The sequence below is a fragment of the Heloderma suspectum genome, chromosome 3, assembly GCF_057233095.1.
Source record: "Heloderma suspectum isolate Gila_16-S chromosome 3, 16-S_ref, whole genome shotgun sequence".
NCBI classification, from domain to species: Eukaryota; Metazoa; Chordata; class Lepidosauria; order Squamata; family Helodermatidae; genus Heloderma; species Heloderma suspectum.
The window spans coordinates 131,566,563-131,584,003 of record NC_139460.1 but is presented as its reverse complement, the minus strand read 5'-3'; the positions used below and the strand labels follow the sequence as shown (position 1 = coordinate 131,584,003).

General features: G+C 42.3%; 1 protein-coding gene across 21 annotated transcripts in view; it reads left to right on the top strand.

Annotated features, from left to right (window-relative positions):
* LOC146350257 (guanine nucleotide exchange factor DBS-like) overlaps nt 1-17,441 on the top strand; it is a 166,066-nt gene that overhangs the window by 52,166 nt on the left and 96,459 nt on the right. For 3 of the 21 annotated variants that reach the window (XM_084844583.1, XM_084844585.1, XM_084844582.1), the window contains exon 1: nt 3,816-5,062. The exons of 12 other annotated variants lie outside the window; for them this stretch is intronic. In XM_084844583.1, coding sequence (XP_084700709.1) covers nt 4,912-5,062 — 151 coding nt within the window. In that variant the 5' untranslated portion in view covers nt 3,816-4,911. Of the gene's footprint in view, nt 1-789; nt 1,391-3,815; nt 5,063-13,837; nt 14,385-17,441 lie in introns of those variants that run through there. 6 more of the 21 variants (XM_084844596.1, XM_084844595.1, XM_084844594.1 and 3 more) reach the window with 5 other exon arrangements.

Below are 17,441 nucleotides of genomic sequence, written 5' to 3'. Positions count from 1 at the left end.
AGTCATGTAGTTTATTTTGTGATACCTAAAAGTAATGTAAGTCTTTGTAAGAACTATACTGCAAACTTTCTACAGTGAGTCTACTATCAGAATCTGTTGAATTCTTGGGTGAGGCGGAGGCGGAGTGTCACATTTTATGACGCAATAGTATTAATTATGCATTATCCATTGCTCCAGTATATAGCGACAGATATGTGTCTGCTGTTATCCATAGTGCAGGAAATCCTGTGAATGACTCTTGGCAATGTTAAAGGTGTCAGAAAAACAAAAACCCAACAGTCATATGTTTGTGAAATGATCCACTCTTGCTGAAAGCAGTTTTTTTAAACCAATAATGTTCCAGAAAGACGAGACCATGTTCTTAATGGAATTGACCATTTTGTTGAAAAGGTCAAAAAGGTTTATTGGCAAAACAGCCAAGGCAGGATCCTTGTTGGTGTAAGTCCCAGTGCATTTTTCCCCTCTTAGCACAGGGGAGAGAGAAGATCAGGTGCAGTTTATTTAGTACCTCCAATTAACACTGTAGAATATTGCTTCTTTCAAGCTGTTAATTAGCTTGCTGGTGGTTGTTAGGTAGAAACTGAAAAAGAAACCCTGTGTGAGTATGTGTTTAAAAAACAACCGTAGGGATCAAGAAGCCAGGCAAAAAAATTTTTTTCCCCCTCTGGTGTTGTCACGCCCTCAGTTTCCTTCTGATTTATGAACAGGCACAGTCATTGTTGTAACCAATTTCTTTGCACGTAGAAACTTTGAATGCATGAAATAGTAATCCCAGTTGCATCATCGCTAAAGTTGATGGTTCTGCTTTTTTCCAAGCATGCTGACCACTACTTCTGGAAACGATCCTGTAATTTTCAGTTTTCATCTCTCTTAAACCTAACTAATGGCTGTGCTATGCAGAGGACATTGTTTCTTGCTGCTCTTGAGTTTTGCCTTTCTTCAGGGATCACTGGCAGTCCAAGTACACATGAACAGAGACGAAGCTGTCTTGCATCATTAGACCTTTGATCTATCTACACTGACTGACAGCAGCTCCGCAGTTTCAGACAGGAGTCTTCCCCGGCCCTACCAGGAGATGCTGCATGCTGGGGATCAAAACTTGGACCTTTGCTTACAAAGCATGCACTCTACTGCTGAGCTATGGCCCCTCCTTTGTTGGAACAGCTATTGGTGTGGAAAACACGCATACCTGTAATGCTTTTCGAGAAACAACACACTGAGCTTCAAGGGCTGTGTGTATGCATTTAAGTACGTGCCAGATATGTAGTGAGCTACGGCCTGCTTGTGTTTTCCACCCTAAGGACTCTTCGCAGTACAGCTGTCTGAGCTCTTCCAGCCAGGAAAGATATTTTAAACAGGATTAATACTACTGAAAAACAATCAGTTATCGGTAAGCCATGAAGTGTCACCTGATAAAAGGCAAAAATGAACCTCAGCCCTTATTTGAATTGTGATTGCACCAGCCGTTATTTTTGTAATTCAGTAGATTACTGCTATCTTGATGTACATTGGGGGGTGGGGTGGGGGGTTCTGCTGCTTGCGCTTTTCCTGTTGATTATTTGGGGGTCTGTCGTTCTTTTTAGTTACCAACCGTATTTGTCCAGTGGTACTTCTCTCTCTCTCTTGATAATTTAATTGTCAAGAGGTATCAGAAAAGATAATCTCAAAAATCAATAGTTACATATATGGGCATGTTTCAGATAACACTGCCTTAATGTAATTTTACTATGGTTCCTACTACAGTGCAGTGATAAACTTGCCTGACCATGAAAAATGCAGTGGCTGTTTATGAAGAACAAATACCTTGCTCAGGTTTTTGCATTCAGTATGGGAAGTAGAAGTGTGTCTTCAGTGGATGTGAGAGATGGTGTACACCAACCTTTCATATGCTTGAGTGAATGGAAAATCGCCCTTCATGATTTCACTTGCAGAAATGTATAAAGGTTTTCAAACCCTTTTCTAGTATCAGGACTTTCTTAACTGCAGTTAAGAGATCAGGAGAGGGGAAGAGGATCTCATGTTTCCTCTCAAAAGCTAATTCCCTCCCTTCCACCTTTGTTGTACTTAAAGGATTTGGCTGACCAACATTAACTGTGGTTAAGTCAGAAGACAAGATGCTATGAAGAGCAGGCATTTGTTATGATCTCCTAGCCATGGTTTATGTTTGTACTGACTCTGGGTGTACTAATGATTGAAAGTTAGGTCAATCACAGTAAATATTAGAGGATTATCTGCTATTGTAAGTGAATAAACTATGTTTAGATGTCATATTTATCTGTAAAAAAGATGTTCCAGGAACAGAATTATGTTTGATTTGGTGATTTCTTCTTCACTTTAAAAGTGTTTAAGGGCACAATCCTATGGCTGCTAGATAGCTGCTAGACGGCCATAGGATTGGTCAGTTTCTGGGAACCAACCTTGGAGCCTGTGCTCGGAGATTGGTTCCCAGAGAACTGTGTCCCTGCTCCCACCCTGCCCCCTCATATGTGGCTCAGATCATTCCCGGGCACCGGGCTCATAAGAGCAGCATGGAGTGGGGCAAACGGAGCCGTTCCCAAGAGCGGGGAGGGGCGGGGAGTGCAGAAGTGCTGGTATGATGCTTCCTATGTGTCATTTGGCCTCCCCACCCCATGTTCCCATGTCCTGCAGCTAGACAGCTGAAATCAGCTGTCTAGCTGCAAATGCAGGGTGGCTGGAGTGAGGAGGAGAGGATCCCTTCTGCGTTCCTCCCACTGTGCATTGGATAGGTGGTCGTCTCTGAGTTTGGAGGCGGCCGCCTATCCTGATGGGATTTCTCCCTCCAAGAATTTTCCATTAAAAAAACAATCTGGGTCACTGTTTCCAAATTCATTTCATACAGAGACATCACTGGAATTTAGTAAAACTACAGCTGCCCTTAAATCAGGATAGTTTTGAATCAACAGGCCATTTTTCTTCACCCTTTGTCTTTTGAAGTCACTGTTTTGCAGTCTCACCAGGGAACTTGGTTGTCAGAAGAGTTGGGGAACAGAGTTCAAGTAAGTGGGTATCAAAATTCCTTTAATGGAAAGTAACACATCTTGAACAATGAATAATGGTATACAGATAGAATAATGGTAGGAAATAAAACGAACTGTGTTTTAAAACTGCTCTCAAGCTCAACTACAAAAACATTATACAGGCCAGTTCCTTCCTACAACAGGGATGCTGAACCCCTTCAGCCCAAGGGCGAATTCCATTTTGGAGAAGCTCTGGGGACTGGGGACTGGGGACTGTGGTGTTGGGTGGGTTGAAAAGCAAAAGAGGAACCCAGGAGGGCCAGTTGTCAAGTGCAGAGGAAACAAAATTATTCTTTACAATTGTTCTTAATATTCCTTGATGAAGAGTGACCCAACTAAAAATGTGTTGGTAGTTTGCATTAAAAACTCCTTTGGCTGCCTTTGATTATGTCACATTGTCCACAAAGTAGCAGCTGAGAAGTGCTTCATACATTAAGATTTTCTTACCACTTATATGTAGGAAAAGGTTTGAAAGATGCATGTGTATAATAAAGTGTAATGATAACGCATTTGGCATGTTTGCATGCCAGAGAATTGTAATGTTTTGTCCCAAGTCTAGAGTATGATTGGACTTGTGTGTAGTTCAGTGGAGATCGCACTGCGCACTAGTTGCAAATGTTGATGTGCTATTGTGGGAAAATATTGGTTATCTGAATACACCCACCATTGAATATCTTTCATACAAAGGAGTTACTGCCAAATAAAGCAACGTAATCAGTTTCCTCTCTCTCTCTCTCTCCTGTGTTGAATAAGATGAGGAGAACAGACAGTGCATAACTTCCTGGTTTGGTTTAAGACAGCAGTGGTCTCTATCACCTCCCTTCCTTCCCACTGTAATTTGTGTGTTGAGCTTCCATTTTCCTGGGAGGTGTTCTTTGTATTTCTGTTTTTGAACGCTTTGAAGGGGGAAAGCCATTTTGGCTTTGAAGAGCTCAGCTGCAGCCTGTCTTCTGTTTGATGGAGCTCAAGCAGCAATTAAAGCAAATTTGTTACAGGAAGGGTGCATAATTTCTTATAGCATTTTTTAGAACACCATCCTGGCACGTATGTTTTCTGCTGCATTGTTGAAATCAGCACAGTGCTGATCTCCGTGGGGAGTGGAATACTTGATGAGGCAGAAGTGGGACTTGAAAGTATAGGGATCTCAGTGATATATTTCTGCCTTGCTGACTGCTGATTTATGAATATATGAAGAGGACCTCCACATGCCCTGCTACACCAGAAGCCTAAAACATTACTTGGCAATTACAGAATACTCCTATGCATTTCAAAGGAGGTCGCAAATATGCAGAGTGGGATAAGTGGTTTGGAAATGAAGGAGAATTCTCTAGTATTGAGGGGAAATATGTGCCAAGAAGATGGACTGTAGAATTGGATGCAACTTCTTCTGGAAAAGAAACTAAAGTTACAGGGTCTAACTAAAAATAAATCTGGATCCTGTGACAGAATACAGGTGCAGCTATTCATCCATTTCTGTACAATGTGCCTTGTCTCCTTGTATAGACTTTTGGCTTCAAGTAACAGCTACTGACAAGAAGCAGTGAATGTGTTCGGATCATCAAGATGTTAGTTATACTGTTGTAAAATATTTTTAGGAACGCACAGTGTATTGTAGATTCATCAAGAAGTTGTCACTATCAGTAATCAATACCGATATGAGTTATCTATTGTCAAATCCATCAAGTGCTTTTTCTTTTTAATGAGGTGAAATATTAATAATTAAGCATCACCTCCCAGTGTTATAGCATTTGGTAACTTTAAAAAAAAATCCCTGCTCTTAAAAATAGCATTGGAGTGCTCAGTACAGTAAAGATATAAGAGGAAGGTCATGTGTGTTGTATGAAAAGTTAAAAATTAATGTGATGATAACACAATGTCACAACATCGATATTCAAGAGAAGGACAAGAAAATCTTCACCGAATTCGACGCAGAACCAACTACATCTTTCACAACCTTTCCTTAACAGTACAGCGGTCTCTTACAAAGAGGCATGGGCGAAATTACTCACGCCACACCTGGTCTGGTGAGAAGAGTTCTACCTTGTTTTTAGAATAGGAATTTGTAATCTGTTAATGAGTAATCCTAAATAGTAATGTTTGAATTGCATGTCCATTTTTTTATGAGCGGACACTTGACTTCGTACTATCTTATTTATGTTTCTTTTTCTTAAAAAGAAAAAGTCTATCCTTAAAAAAATTGCATTATCTTCCTCCCATTTTAATGCACTGATAACAAAGCAACCTCATTTAATTAATTTAATGGTGCTTTTCTACTACTGTGGGTGACAAATTAAAAATGTGTGCACTGTTTTTAAGAGCAATCATCTCTTCAAGATAATATTTATTTTATCGTTCATAAGTGTTGGGTCAGCCTTTGCTAGTCTTTAACACCTGTTAGAAAATTGGCATTTTCAGGGGGTTTTAAAGTTCACATGATGACAGCTTCTAATGGAATATAGATTTTAGTATTGACTTTTGTGTTTAGTATAAACTGTGTTAAACACTCAGTCCCTGTTTTGAAATACACATTTCTGCTATGAAATGCACATAGCCACAAACAATGTGGAAAAGTGCATGCCAATTCTTTTCTCTCTCTGTTATTCCAAAACTGTTGGACAATGTATGTGCCTGCAATGCAATAAGGTAACTTATTAGATTTCCTATATGAGGTTGAGATGTAGGAAATGCATGTCCAAATACACTCATCTTTAGTACTTAATTGTCTTAGGGCACAATCCTATGCATGTTTAGACAGAGAAAAGACTTACAACTCCCAGCATTTCCCAGCCAGCTTGCTCGGGAATGCTGGGAGCTATAGGGTTTTTTTCTGTCTAAACATGCATTGTGCCCTTAAAGGCTTACGTTAATTGCTACAGACAAAGCCACAAGGAGCTTTAACACAGCATAGGCTGAATGCCAGAGATATGAATCAGTCCTTAACTTCCAGTTCTGAGTTGCATTTTTTTTAAATAAAAGAAGCCCTTGGAGTTCACAAGAGCAGACTGAATTTCTGGGACTACTGGCTGGCAGGTTTTTGTTCAAAATATTTGGACTCTGCTCAGTGCGTACTTAAGAAACACGCACTCACATACACACACACGGTTTTGCAAGCTAACAAGAGTATGATGGCTTTAATAAACTTTAGAGATTTCTAACCTGGATTTTTCATGAATTTGGCTGTTTTTAACACTGACAGAATTCTTCACTACTGTGAAAGTCAAAACTTTGTTTTACTAGGTGCTGCAGCCTCTTCATACGTTTATCAGTGAATTAAGACATTAGAAAATTAGAATCAGTTTTTCTTTATAGCAGGAGGACCAGAACCTACTTACTCACCCCAGCACTATTAACCTTAATAAGCTTCTGACAAACACCTGTTTATTTGCTCAGGAGTGAATTAAGTCAACCTCAAGCAGAAGTATTGAGCAGAGTCTAACAGCTGCTCCTTTTACTTCACTGTCAGAGTGGGGGCTGAGGTTCAAAGGCTTTGCATCTTATTCAATAGGCTTCCTTCATTGCTTTGAAGATAATAGCCTTATTTCACCTGCCCCTTGCAAACACAAATTATTAGAATTTGAGTGTGGTTTAAAACCTGAATCTCCTATTGCTAGACAGCAGGAATCTTGGAAGAACAACATATGTACTCACTAAATTTGGCTAGGGTACACAAGGGCATAGTAAAAACACAACCAAATAACATACAGTATGGCCAGAGTAATAGAATGGTTAGCTGTATTTACTGTGGTTTATTGTGCACAGCTCAACTATTGCTCCAAGGAAAGAATACTGAAAAGTGGACATTTCCTCAGGGATTAGCAAACCTTCGGGAGTCTGGTCAGATGAGTGCAATTTTAGTACACCTGTGTAACCCTTAAATAGTATTTATTATAAGATATGGGTAAAGATGACATATATGAAAATACCCCACAAAGGCTCTCAGTAGGGCTAGACTTGTATTTGGAGTTGAATTTGATGAATAGTTCTGCATTCAAGTATTAGCAGCTGATGGACAAAGAAAGAATTTCATCATCAATATCTTAAGTCCAAATTCAGGACATGTATTAGTAGGCCTCCAATATAATAGTCAAAATGTTGTTTGTGTGTTCAGGAGTATGCATATTCATTTCTTGAAGGGTTGTTCTCACATTCAGGCATCCACAGGCAGGTGAGAACTCCTGGGAGACAACTGACTTTATTGTTTTAATAAGGCTATATCATGGCTAAAGGCAGGAAGTGAGCAGTTATGGGGTCGCTCTTAAGGGCAGTTCTCAAATTACAGGTGGGCAAAAGGGGCCCAACCACTTTTCCTTTTGTTGCATCCCCCTTAGCTACTGTTTTCAGAAGGTTATCGGGGCATGAGTTGGCTAAAACTGGAGGGAGTAAGAGGGTGGGGCTTTCGATTTCATTAAGGCCCCCCTACCTTTTTTCTCATAATTTGAGCACTGCTGAAAGGTAAAGGTGCATACATCCTGGTGACATAGGAGTTTCTCCAAATGATGGAAATCAGTGCTCAAGAATCTTCAGATGGGAAGTGACTGGACCATGGGTTCAGCTGGTAACACTTCAGAATTTGAGTGCAAAAGCATTTGGGGGGAGATAGATAGGTTGCGCTGTTGTCTTCCAGCAGGGATGATCAACACAAGGGCTAGCAATCTTATTTCTGCCTAGCCAAATCACAGTTATTATTTATTTTGTTTTATTTTCAGAATATATCCTGTCTCTTTAAAGCAGGTATGGGGAACCTCAGCCCTTTGGGGATCCTCCATCCGACTTCAGCTTCTTTCCCAAGCCCTGCCCCTTCTTCTGGCAGGGAAAAGCTCTTCTCTCCAATCAGCTACTGATCGGAGATAAGAGGTTTTCCCTGGTGGGGAGAGGGGCAGGGCCTGGGGGAGGAAGCTGCTGAGTGATTCAGGCCTGCTTGCTTCTGAGTGGGCATCCTGCTCGTGCTTGCTTTTGAGTAGACACACGGAGGCTGTCTTTGGTATTTGGGATGCTACTTGAAAGTGCTGCCAAATGATTCAGCCCTACTTGCTTCTGAGTAGGCTTTAAATCAGTAAGGATCACATTTTGGCCATACCCACTTTGCGTTGGGCCCCAGCCATAGATGGACTGTGGCCCCAAGACTTTTGCCAGGTTGGAGCTTGACCCTTGGACTGAAAAAGGTTCCCCACCCCTGCTTTAAAGCATTTTAAAAATTATACAATGAACAAAAATTAAAAACCTAAACCTAACAGTTAAATTTTCCCAGTAACCCATTGTCACTATTACTCTTAGGCCCAAACCTAGCAACACTGTTTTAAAAAGTCTTCTAGCCTTTTCTGAAGGCTAGGATGGATATTCATGGATCCGCCTCAAGGACGCCATTCAGTAACCCAGGAGCTACAGCTAGAGATGGACAAGAGTTTCATTTGGTTAGGATTTTTTAAAATAAGAACTTATTAAAATGTGCACATTTCTTCATAAATGGGATGGAAAGAACTTGGAAAGGTACTCAGCACCAGCACTTTTTTTTATTAGCAGGGATGCTGACATCTGCCACCCCACTCAGAATTCCCTGTTCCCTCAGAGCTTTGCTGCAATTCTTGGAGTAGCTGTGGGGGTCAATGAATTTTCCCAACCAAATATATGATTCCCTATTGTAATGCAAAGAATTTTGCAGTGGCCTGGCCTCAAATGGGTAATGAAGACCCATTAGCTTTACAAAAGACCTGTGCCTGGTGAAGATAAAACCGCTAGAACTGGTTTGTTGATATGAATCAATTGTTGTTGTTGTTGTTCAGTTGTTCAGTCGTCCAGCTCTCTCAGCCATACATTACTACTGGGAAAACCATAGCTTTGATTAGACGGACCTTTGTCAGTAAGGTGATATCTCTGCTTCTTACTATGCTGCCTAGGTTTGCCATAGCTTTCCTCCCAAGGAGCAAGCGTCTTTTAATTTCATGGCTACAGTCACCATCTGCGGTGATCTTGGACCCCAAGAAAATCAATACAGGTTCCTAAATATTTGGATTCCCCTTGGGGGTGTGGCTATTGGGACTGTCATGATGAACACCTGCACTTCAAAAAATTTCCACTACACCTGGCTATGTTATAATTTACATCATGAGGGGTACACTTTACTGGGGCCTGAAGAGCTAAGGCACCTTAGATCTAAGGCACCTGGCCAAGGCTGCAACTATCATGAGGAAACAAACTGAAGCTAAATTGTAGTACTGCTTGAGGATATTTGTGGAAATGTATTCCACGTCCAGGACTTGTGAGTTTGCTGGAGCCCACAAGAAGCAGTGCTAGAGCAAAACAAGCAATGTTCTGAACCTTGTGTTTGTGGTGTAGGCCCTTCTCTAGAACAGAGTGTGCTTGTGCAATTACGCTACTAGTCAAACGACTTGTTATGTTAATTGCATAGTGTGTAGCTAAGCCCGATAGGGTTTTTCTACTTCTGTGTAACTGCACATGGCCCCAATTTGGATTGCGACCAGCATGTACTGGGAGGGAAGGATTAAACTTTCCTCTCCTGTTCCCCTTTCCCCCAAATTCCACCCCTCCAGTGGTGAGACAGGTAAAAAGAAGAAAAGCCTCCAGTGGAAGGATGAATCCTCTGCACCTGGTACACGTTGGTCCTGATCCAAATGGGGGCTGTGTGCGGTTACATGAAAATAAATAAAACTATCAGGCTCAGCTACATGCTACTCAATTAACATAATGTGTAGTTTGGTCCTAGAACTTGCTGTTTGAGAGGCAGAGAGATTTGTGCTTCCCTGTATGACATACTCTCTCAAGAACTACCGTTCCCAGAGTTCATTGTGTGTAGGCAAAAGGGGGTGACAACTGGTAGGAGGGACAAAGCAGGTGGTAGTAAGGATATCAATCCCAAGGACAGTGAGAGGCAGTGGTGCCAGGTAGGATATATAGGTCCAAAATATGTGTGAGTGAATGTCTAATACACAGACAATGCTGCTATGTCTGGCTGTAAATACAAATCAGGCATCCAGAAACGTAAGGAGGTTAAATAAAGGAATTTAATAGAAGTTAAAGGGCACCAATCGGTCTTTGCGTTTTCAAAACAGAGGCAGCCTTTCTGCAGTTTGGCTCAGGCACTATGCTAACTAGAGAAGTGGATAAGCAAAAACAAGATGAAAATTATTTCAGTACAGAGACAGTATCTGTGGCAATTGATGAGGAAAAGCTGCCTGCATTGTATGACCTGAATTTAATGCTTTCAAAAGTTAGATAATATCAGCATTAGCACCATTTTCGTTATTTTGTAATGAAAAAAGCAAAGAAAAACATTATAGCTTTAAAGTTATTTTGTCTGTTTATAAGACCTTTACAACCATTTTGCTCATTTAGAATAAAAAATAAAATAAAAACAATGACAGGATAATACCTTTATTAGGACCAGCCAAAAAGTTATATAATAGTTAGCCAACTTTGTAGGACTCTGCTTCAGGCTGAATATTATGTTACAAGTTTGTAGCGAGCCCAAAGAAATAATGCTTTGAGCCTGGTAGGAAAAACAAACAAAACCACAATATTAGTACCTGGTTTTGGATCTGAAGCCTATCGGGAAGTTTTGAAGGTGTGGTTTATAATATGCCAGTTGTATACCTACCTAATGTAAACATCCAGTTTACCATTTGATAACTAAAGGGAGCATTACAAAGAACAATTCAGTGGGAGTGGAATTATAAAGTCACTCTGTACAACTTCTGATTTTAAAGGAACGAAATTTATTCCATGAGAAAAGTCAAATCAAATAAGCATTGTCTGATGGGAAGGCAAACTCTTCCTTTTTGTCAGATTTGGGGTGAAGATGAATTGTAGAATTTCAGTAGAAGAAATGGAGAGCTATTACATTTTTTCCAGTTGCAGTTCCTGGCTAGTTTCTTTGGCTCAAGGTAAGTAGATATTTCTGACCTTGTATCAGAATGGGAGGATTGAAATGACAGTTTACATCACTCAGATGTTCTTATCTGACAAGTCAAGAGCTAGTCATCTGTAGTTTCTGGAACATGGTGAGGTGAATTTTACTAGGCTCTGCATCCCATGTTTTTAATCCTTTACAGAGCCTGCAGATGACCATCTCTTCAAGGGGTTGCAGTCACCACACTTAATTTTAAGAGGCCACGCTGGTGCAAGCATTCTTCTAAGCCTGGCATTCAGAGTGGATTCAATGGCAGGATGAAGGAATAATTCCCTCTAAGTCTCTTGTGGGCTAAGAAATGTCTCTTGTGGGAGGCGGGTCAAGCAGAAGGGTCTTGTGTGAGTAGAAATCCACCCAGCTCCCCTTGGAGTTACCTTCGCTAAACAGCAACAGTGCTCTGATTCTTCGAAAGCACAGTTTCAGGATTTCAGGCCAGGGGAGGATATTGCAACCTTATTACTACAGTCTTTAAGTTTAACAGGAACCTTACTACTTAAATTTAACATAACCAACTTTAAAGGTACAATCCTATGCATGTAACCAACTTTAAAGGTACAATCCTATGCATGTTTAGACAGAACAAAGTCTTACAACTGCCAGCATTTCCCAGCCAGCATGACAGTTGTAGGACTTTGTCTAAACATGCACAGGATTGCACCCTAAATTAACTAGTGGGTTGTACTCAAAATCATACATGTGTGTATGCTCTTTCATGCATGCTCCTCCAGTCACCATCTGCACCAGCTTATTTGAGATAGCTTAAAACTGAGCACCTGCAAGGAAGAAGCTACTACCAGGGCACAGAAGGAAGCAAAATGTTTTCTTTGTTTACTGTGCTGCTTTCAATTACCTTCTGTATGGGTTTTTTTTTTAACACATCAGGAAGACACACCACAATTTTGTGAAAAATCTTGCTTATATCCCTTGTTTTGGACTACAAATCCCAGCATTCCTGGCCATTGGCCATGCTGGCTGGGGCTGATGGGAGTTGAAATCAAAAACCTCTGGAGGACACCAGGTTGGGGAAGGGTTTCTTAGAAAAACCTTTATTTAGCCTTGGTGTGCCTTTCTCAAAAGGATGGAACCTGGTGCTGCAACCTGCAATATAGGAGGGGAGGAGATTACAGGCACCTGTGGGTAGTATCCAATAGGGCCCGGGCATTTTCGCTCACATGGGGGCTTGTGACCAGAAGCGCTATATCGCAGCCACATGTGGACCTGGGCTTGCAGGGCTGGCCGTGTGGTCGGCCCTTATTGGATACTGCCCTTTGTCTCTAGGAGCTATTCTCAAGCCCAGAAAGGGCCAGACAACATTAACAAAGCTGGATTTCCACTTGATGTAGGCCATAATATTATTTGGAAGTAGGGGCAACAAAAGTAAACGGTTCTTACGCAGATAAGATCCAGCTCAAGTAACACTGTCACATATTACTCCTATTGGAACATAGGAAACTTCCTTATATCGAGTCAGAGTATTTGTCTGTCTACCTAGAGTTGTCTGCTCTTACTGGTAGCTCTCTGGGATGTCAGGCAGAGGCCTCACGTCTTCTACCTGTTCCTTTAAAAAAAAAAATGGAGGTGCTGGGGATTGAACCTTCTACATGCAAGGCATGTGCACTACCACTAAACTGTGGTCCCTCCGCCAAACTACGAAGCAGTCACCACTGAAGGGAAGAAAGAAAAGGACCCAGTGAAGATATGAGCTCCAACGGATGGATTGAGTGGGGGTGTGGAGGAGAGAGGGGCAATGTTGGCTGCATGCCATAACAAAGACTAGAAGACCAAAGTCTTCCAAACTTAGAAGTTAAAACAGACCTCCAAAGGACACATGTATCTGACAAACCCATACATGCAGATATGCATCTGAAAGATGGACAAGTATAGTTGGAATTAGAAAGTTATAATAGACAGTTACAGAGAATAACAAGAAATACAATTCAGAGAAAGAGTAGACAATGAAAAGGACTCCCAGTAGGGGCTGCAACCCTGACAAGACAAATCTAAATAAAAGAGTTGGACAACTCTCCTGAGTGCATAATGGGCCAGGAATTGCTCTGCTGCTATGTGCCTTGGGTATGTTGTGGCGTGGCTTTGATCCTGCACAGGCTTTTGGGTGTGCTGCTTATGCCTATGCAAGTCCCCACCATTCTTAGAATGACTGAAGAGGAGAATATGTGTCTTTTCCAAACAAGGTTGTTGCCTGTTGCAGTTGTTTGGTATCTGTGTTATGCAAATAACCCCACCCATACCCAGCATGAAAGTACATAAAGAAACCATGTAAACAGCAATGTGGAAAGTGAGGCACTTCTTCTTGCAAGCCCATTACTTGCATGTGGAACTAAACAGGAAGCGACATGGGAAGCTGATAAGTAAAGTGAGCCGTCATTATTCTAAACAGCAGACATTTTGCAGGATAAAAGTGCTTCTTTGGGATAAGGTTGTGCTTCCTTTTTGGTTCACAAAGTAGATAAGGCCACAGTAGTGTCTGTCATGCATCTTTGTAATGGTAAAACTACTGGAACATTTTGTAGTCCCCCCTGCCTGCAGCACATAGTTACTTACCTGCCCTACAAGATTTCATGACTTGGCCAGTTTTTGTTTTATGGATTTAAATATCTATATCTCAGATCGGAGATGGCAGCGAGGGAATACTCTCTGAGGGTATTCCTCCAGGGGGTAGGGATTCCCATGGGGATCTAATTCCTGCCTCCTGGAGGACCCCAAGAAGTTGTGTGGGCTTGATTAGGGTGTCCCCAGGCTGGAGGTTCTGCAGCCCTTGTCTAGTGTTACTGGCTGACCAAGAATCACTAAGGAGTGACCTTCATTGGTTGCTAAGTAGCTCCTGCATGATTTCCCCTTTTCCTTTCCTTCCCAGGACAAGACCCATGGTCTTGAGCTGTGGTATCAGAGGAAGCTGCCCATGAGGACAGCACCTGTTGTCTGGAGGTGGACCCATGAGGTGTACAGTAAGGTGTACTGTCCATGTGACAGTAAGGGGTGGTCTGTTGGAAACTTTCAGTTCACTGGGCAGGGCTTTAAAGAAAAGTTATAAAGATAATGTCATAGTAGTACTGTAGATGGCTGGTTGCCTTTCTGCAGAATTTCAAAAAACTGGAAATCAAAAGTTCGTGGAAATGGAAAATAAACTGCTACTGTCCATCAGCTGTTAAAACAGAAATGAAATTTATAAATTCTGTGTTTTCCTCCTTTCTTTGCCACAGGTGTGTTTTGTAGTCTTTTGGCAAGATGTTTTGTCTTTCTTTCTCTGTTAGTGAAACATAGGATGTAGTCAGGGGATTCTCTGTTGGTATCTTCACATCTATACATGGGCTGTTCTACACAAGTAAGGAGGAAGATGGACATTATTTGAGAAGATGGGCCGGTTCTCATATCACGCTAAGCCACGCTGAGAATAAGTTGTGGTGGGTTTGTTGCTCGCTGAACATTACTCCCGATAGACAGTCAGGCGCATGACAGTGTGGCGTGGCTTCTTTCCCCACAGTCCTCCAGCCCGCTCCCTATACATATTCCAGTGTCCTTTGCTTGGCAACCCTTCCTGCATCCATGTCTCTACAGCAGGAAACTTTCCCTGTTTCCCACCTCGCTCCAATCACTATCCCTTGTTGGAGCACTTATTTTATTCATAACCTTTTTTCCTTCTTTTTTTGGTGCTTCGGATGTGCACAAATGGTTTCATGATTTCTGTTAATTTTTACTTTTCTGTCGTTGACAAGTGTGGGAGTGCACAGATCCACCTGCTCACTATGCATAGTCCGCAGTGGTGCAGTTGCTTTTTCAGTTTTCTTGTATATTACCTGCTCCACCTCAACACTTCCATTGACAGCTTTGGGAGTTTGCTGTTAAGGGAAACATGGAAGTGGAGTAAGTAATATACAAGGAGATTAACAAAGCAACTGTACTACAGTAGACTATGCATAGTGGGCAGGTGAATCTGCACATAGTTGCAAAGGACCAGAAAAGCACCGAGAAAGATGGTGGGTGAAGGAATTGCTGTGAAAAGGAGCACCAAAGGGGAGGGGGCAATAATTCCCACTTGTCCATGTCATCCTCTCACGACTACAGCTTGAACTAGCACTTGTCCGTTTCCTTCTCCCTTTTGACGCTTCGCCGAGTCCCATTCAGGAAAGCTGAACAGGACAGAGCAATTGGGGTGCCTCTACCAGCAGTGATTACACCCATCCACCCCAGTCGCTTCATCCCGTTCAGCCTCTGCTATCGGCATTCAGGAAAGCATCAAAAGGGGGACGAAACTGACAAGTGTCAGTTCAAGGTATACTAGTAAGACATCGCAGCTCTTTTTGGAGCAATTACTGCTGGGGTTACTGCGCTTAAGCAAATTTGCGCAAATCTCCCCAAAAGTTTAAAACAACAACTTCAGTTTGGTGCAAATCTTCCTGAACATGTGGGGAAAAGAAGGCCACACTCAGCAACCCTACTACAAGCCATGGGTTCTCAGGGTGGTTTGTGAGTGGTTAACAAGTGATGCTGAATCGTCTGTGCTGGGTTCACACAACATGGTAAGCTATGCTGATGCTAACAAGGATCACAACCCATCATGGCTTATTGCGTCATGTGAACCCAGGCGAAGACTCACAATGGCTTCCTCCTAGCTTCTCAGAAGAACTGCCTCATCTCTCTCCACTGTGCTTCAGATGGGTTGTGTGTTCTGGACTTGCCCTTCCAACTGCTGCCACTGGTGTCCCCTCCTCCTCTTGGGGAAAATTAAACAGCAGAAATTTCTCCTTGCAAAGTGCAGCAGAGCAGAAGGGTGTGCTTGTGGCCAGCTTCTCATTTTGCTTTGGCCTCCAAAGAAAGAGGCTCAGCCCCTTTCAACTCAAAGTACTTTGAACACAAGGAGCTGCTTCGCATGTCACAATAGGCCACACTGAAAACAAGCCATGATGGGTTGGTTAATCACTCACTAAGCCACGCCACTGTCAACAGATGATCAGGTGCTCACTGGCTTGCCATAGCTTTTCCCCCTTTGTCCTCGCACCCACTCCCAGTACATAGCCCAGGGGCCTTTGCAGCACAACTCCTCTATACTCCTGGTGTTATGAGATCTTTCCCCTGTCCCATCTTGCCTTGCGAAGGACCTGCACCGACATTCATATGTCATATCTTCAGAGTGGTGGGGGGATTACCTAACTATGTGTTTAGGACAAGGTGGCTGAGGTTTTTGTTTATTTTCTTTAACACTTAAAAAAAAAAGCCTCCTTGGTGTTCCTCACAGCCTGATTCTCTTCCTATGCATGTAAATATGATTGACTTACCTCTGGGTAAGCACTTGTACACCCAGTTTGGGACCATGGCGATTCAGGAGGGGGATTTGTCTCCTCCTGTTTTCATGCTGACCCCCCCTTTTTTTGCAGGAAAAAAAGAGAAAAATTGAGAGTTTTCACTCTTTTTTTAACCCCCCCAGGGGGGTCAGCATGAAAACAGGAGAGGGGAAGTTTAAACCCCCATCCCGAATCTCCATGGTCCTGACTTGCAAGTGTGTGCACTTATGCAGAGGCACGTCAATCACGCATATACACATAGCTGTGCTAACTTGGCTCTCAAGGAGATAAAACCAGTTGCTGTAAAATGAAGCGCCAAGCTGGAGGAGGAGCGAGCTGGAGGAGGAGGCGTGGCGGGCACAGTGAGGAGTGGTCGGGCTTCCTGCTGCTCTTGCCAGGCGGTGCTGTAGCCCTTTCCAACAAAACATGCACAAGCTGCTCTGGCAGGTTTAGATGTCATGATGAGCCACACTGAAAACCAACCAACTTGAATAACCCAACAACAAGCCATGGATTCTCAAAGTGGCTTGTGTATGTCGTTAACAAACCACACTGAGGAAACCATGCCAGGTTCCGACATCACAACAAGCCACCCTGAAACAAACAAGGCTAACAGCCCACAGACGTACCTACCAGCGAGTTGTCATGTCAGGTGAACCAGGTCAAACTAAAAGGGTTGCTTACATGGCTGTAGAGTGTTTGTTAACTTTCCCCAGCTGCAAGAGGCAGTAGTAGTTGTATCAGATGGGCAGACAAATCACAGATGGATAGTCTATTTGAAGCACAGCAGGAGAGGCAGAATGATGGCTGAGCCAGTGTTTGATTTACTGGTAGTTATGTCTGTCTTTTTCATTTCAAAGCTATGTTTATTCCACAGTGATGAACCCGCAGTATATCCTCTTTTTACATTATGTCTGTTTTTCCTCTAAGTTGTTGTTGGCAGTGGTTTTGGAGCTGCAAAGTAAAAAATTAAAAATAAAATTAGGACATATCAGTCACGGTTCACACAACTACTTTATGCCTGATTACTTGCAGCTGAATCTGAACCATCTCAACTGAATATTGCATTTTGAGTGGATATGAACTTTCCTTTCTGTCTGTGGTGTTAAGATCTGTGATGGGCCTTTCTCACAACCCATCACTTGATGTTGTGGTCATTTGATGAATATCTGTGAACCA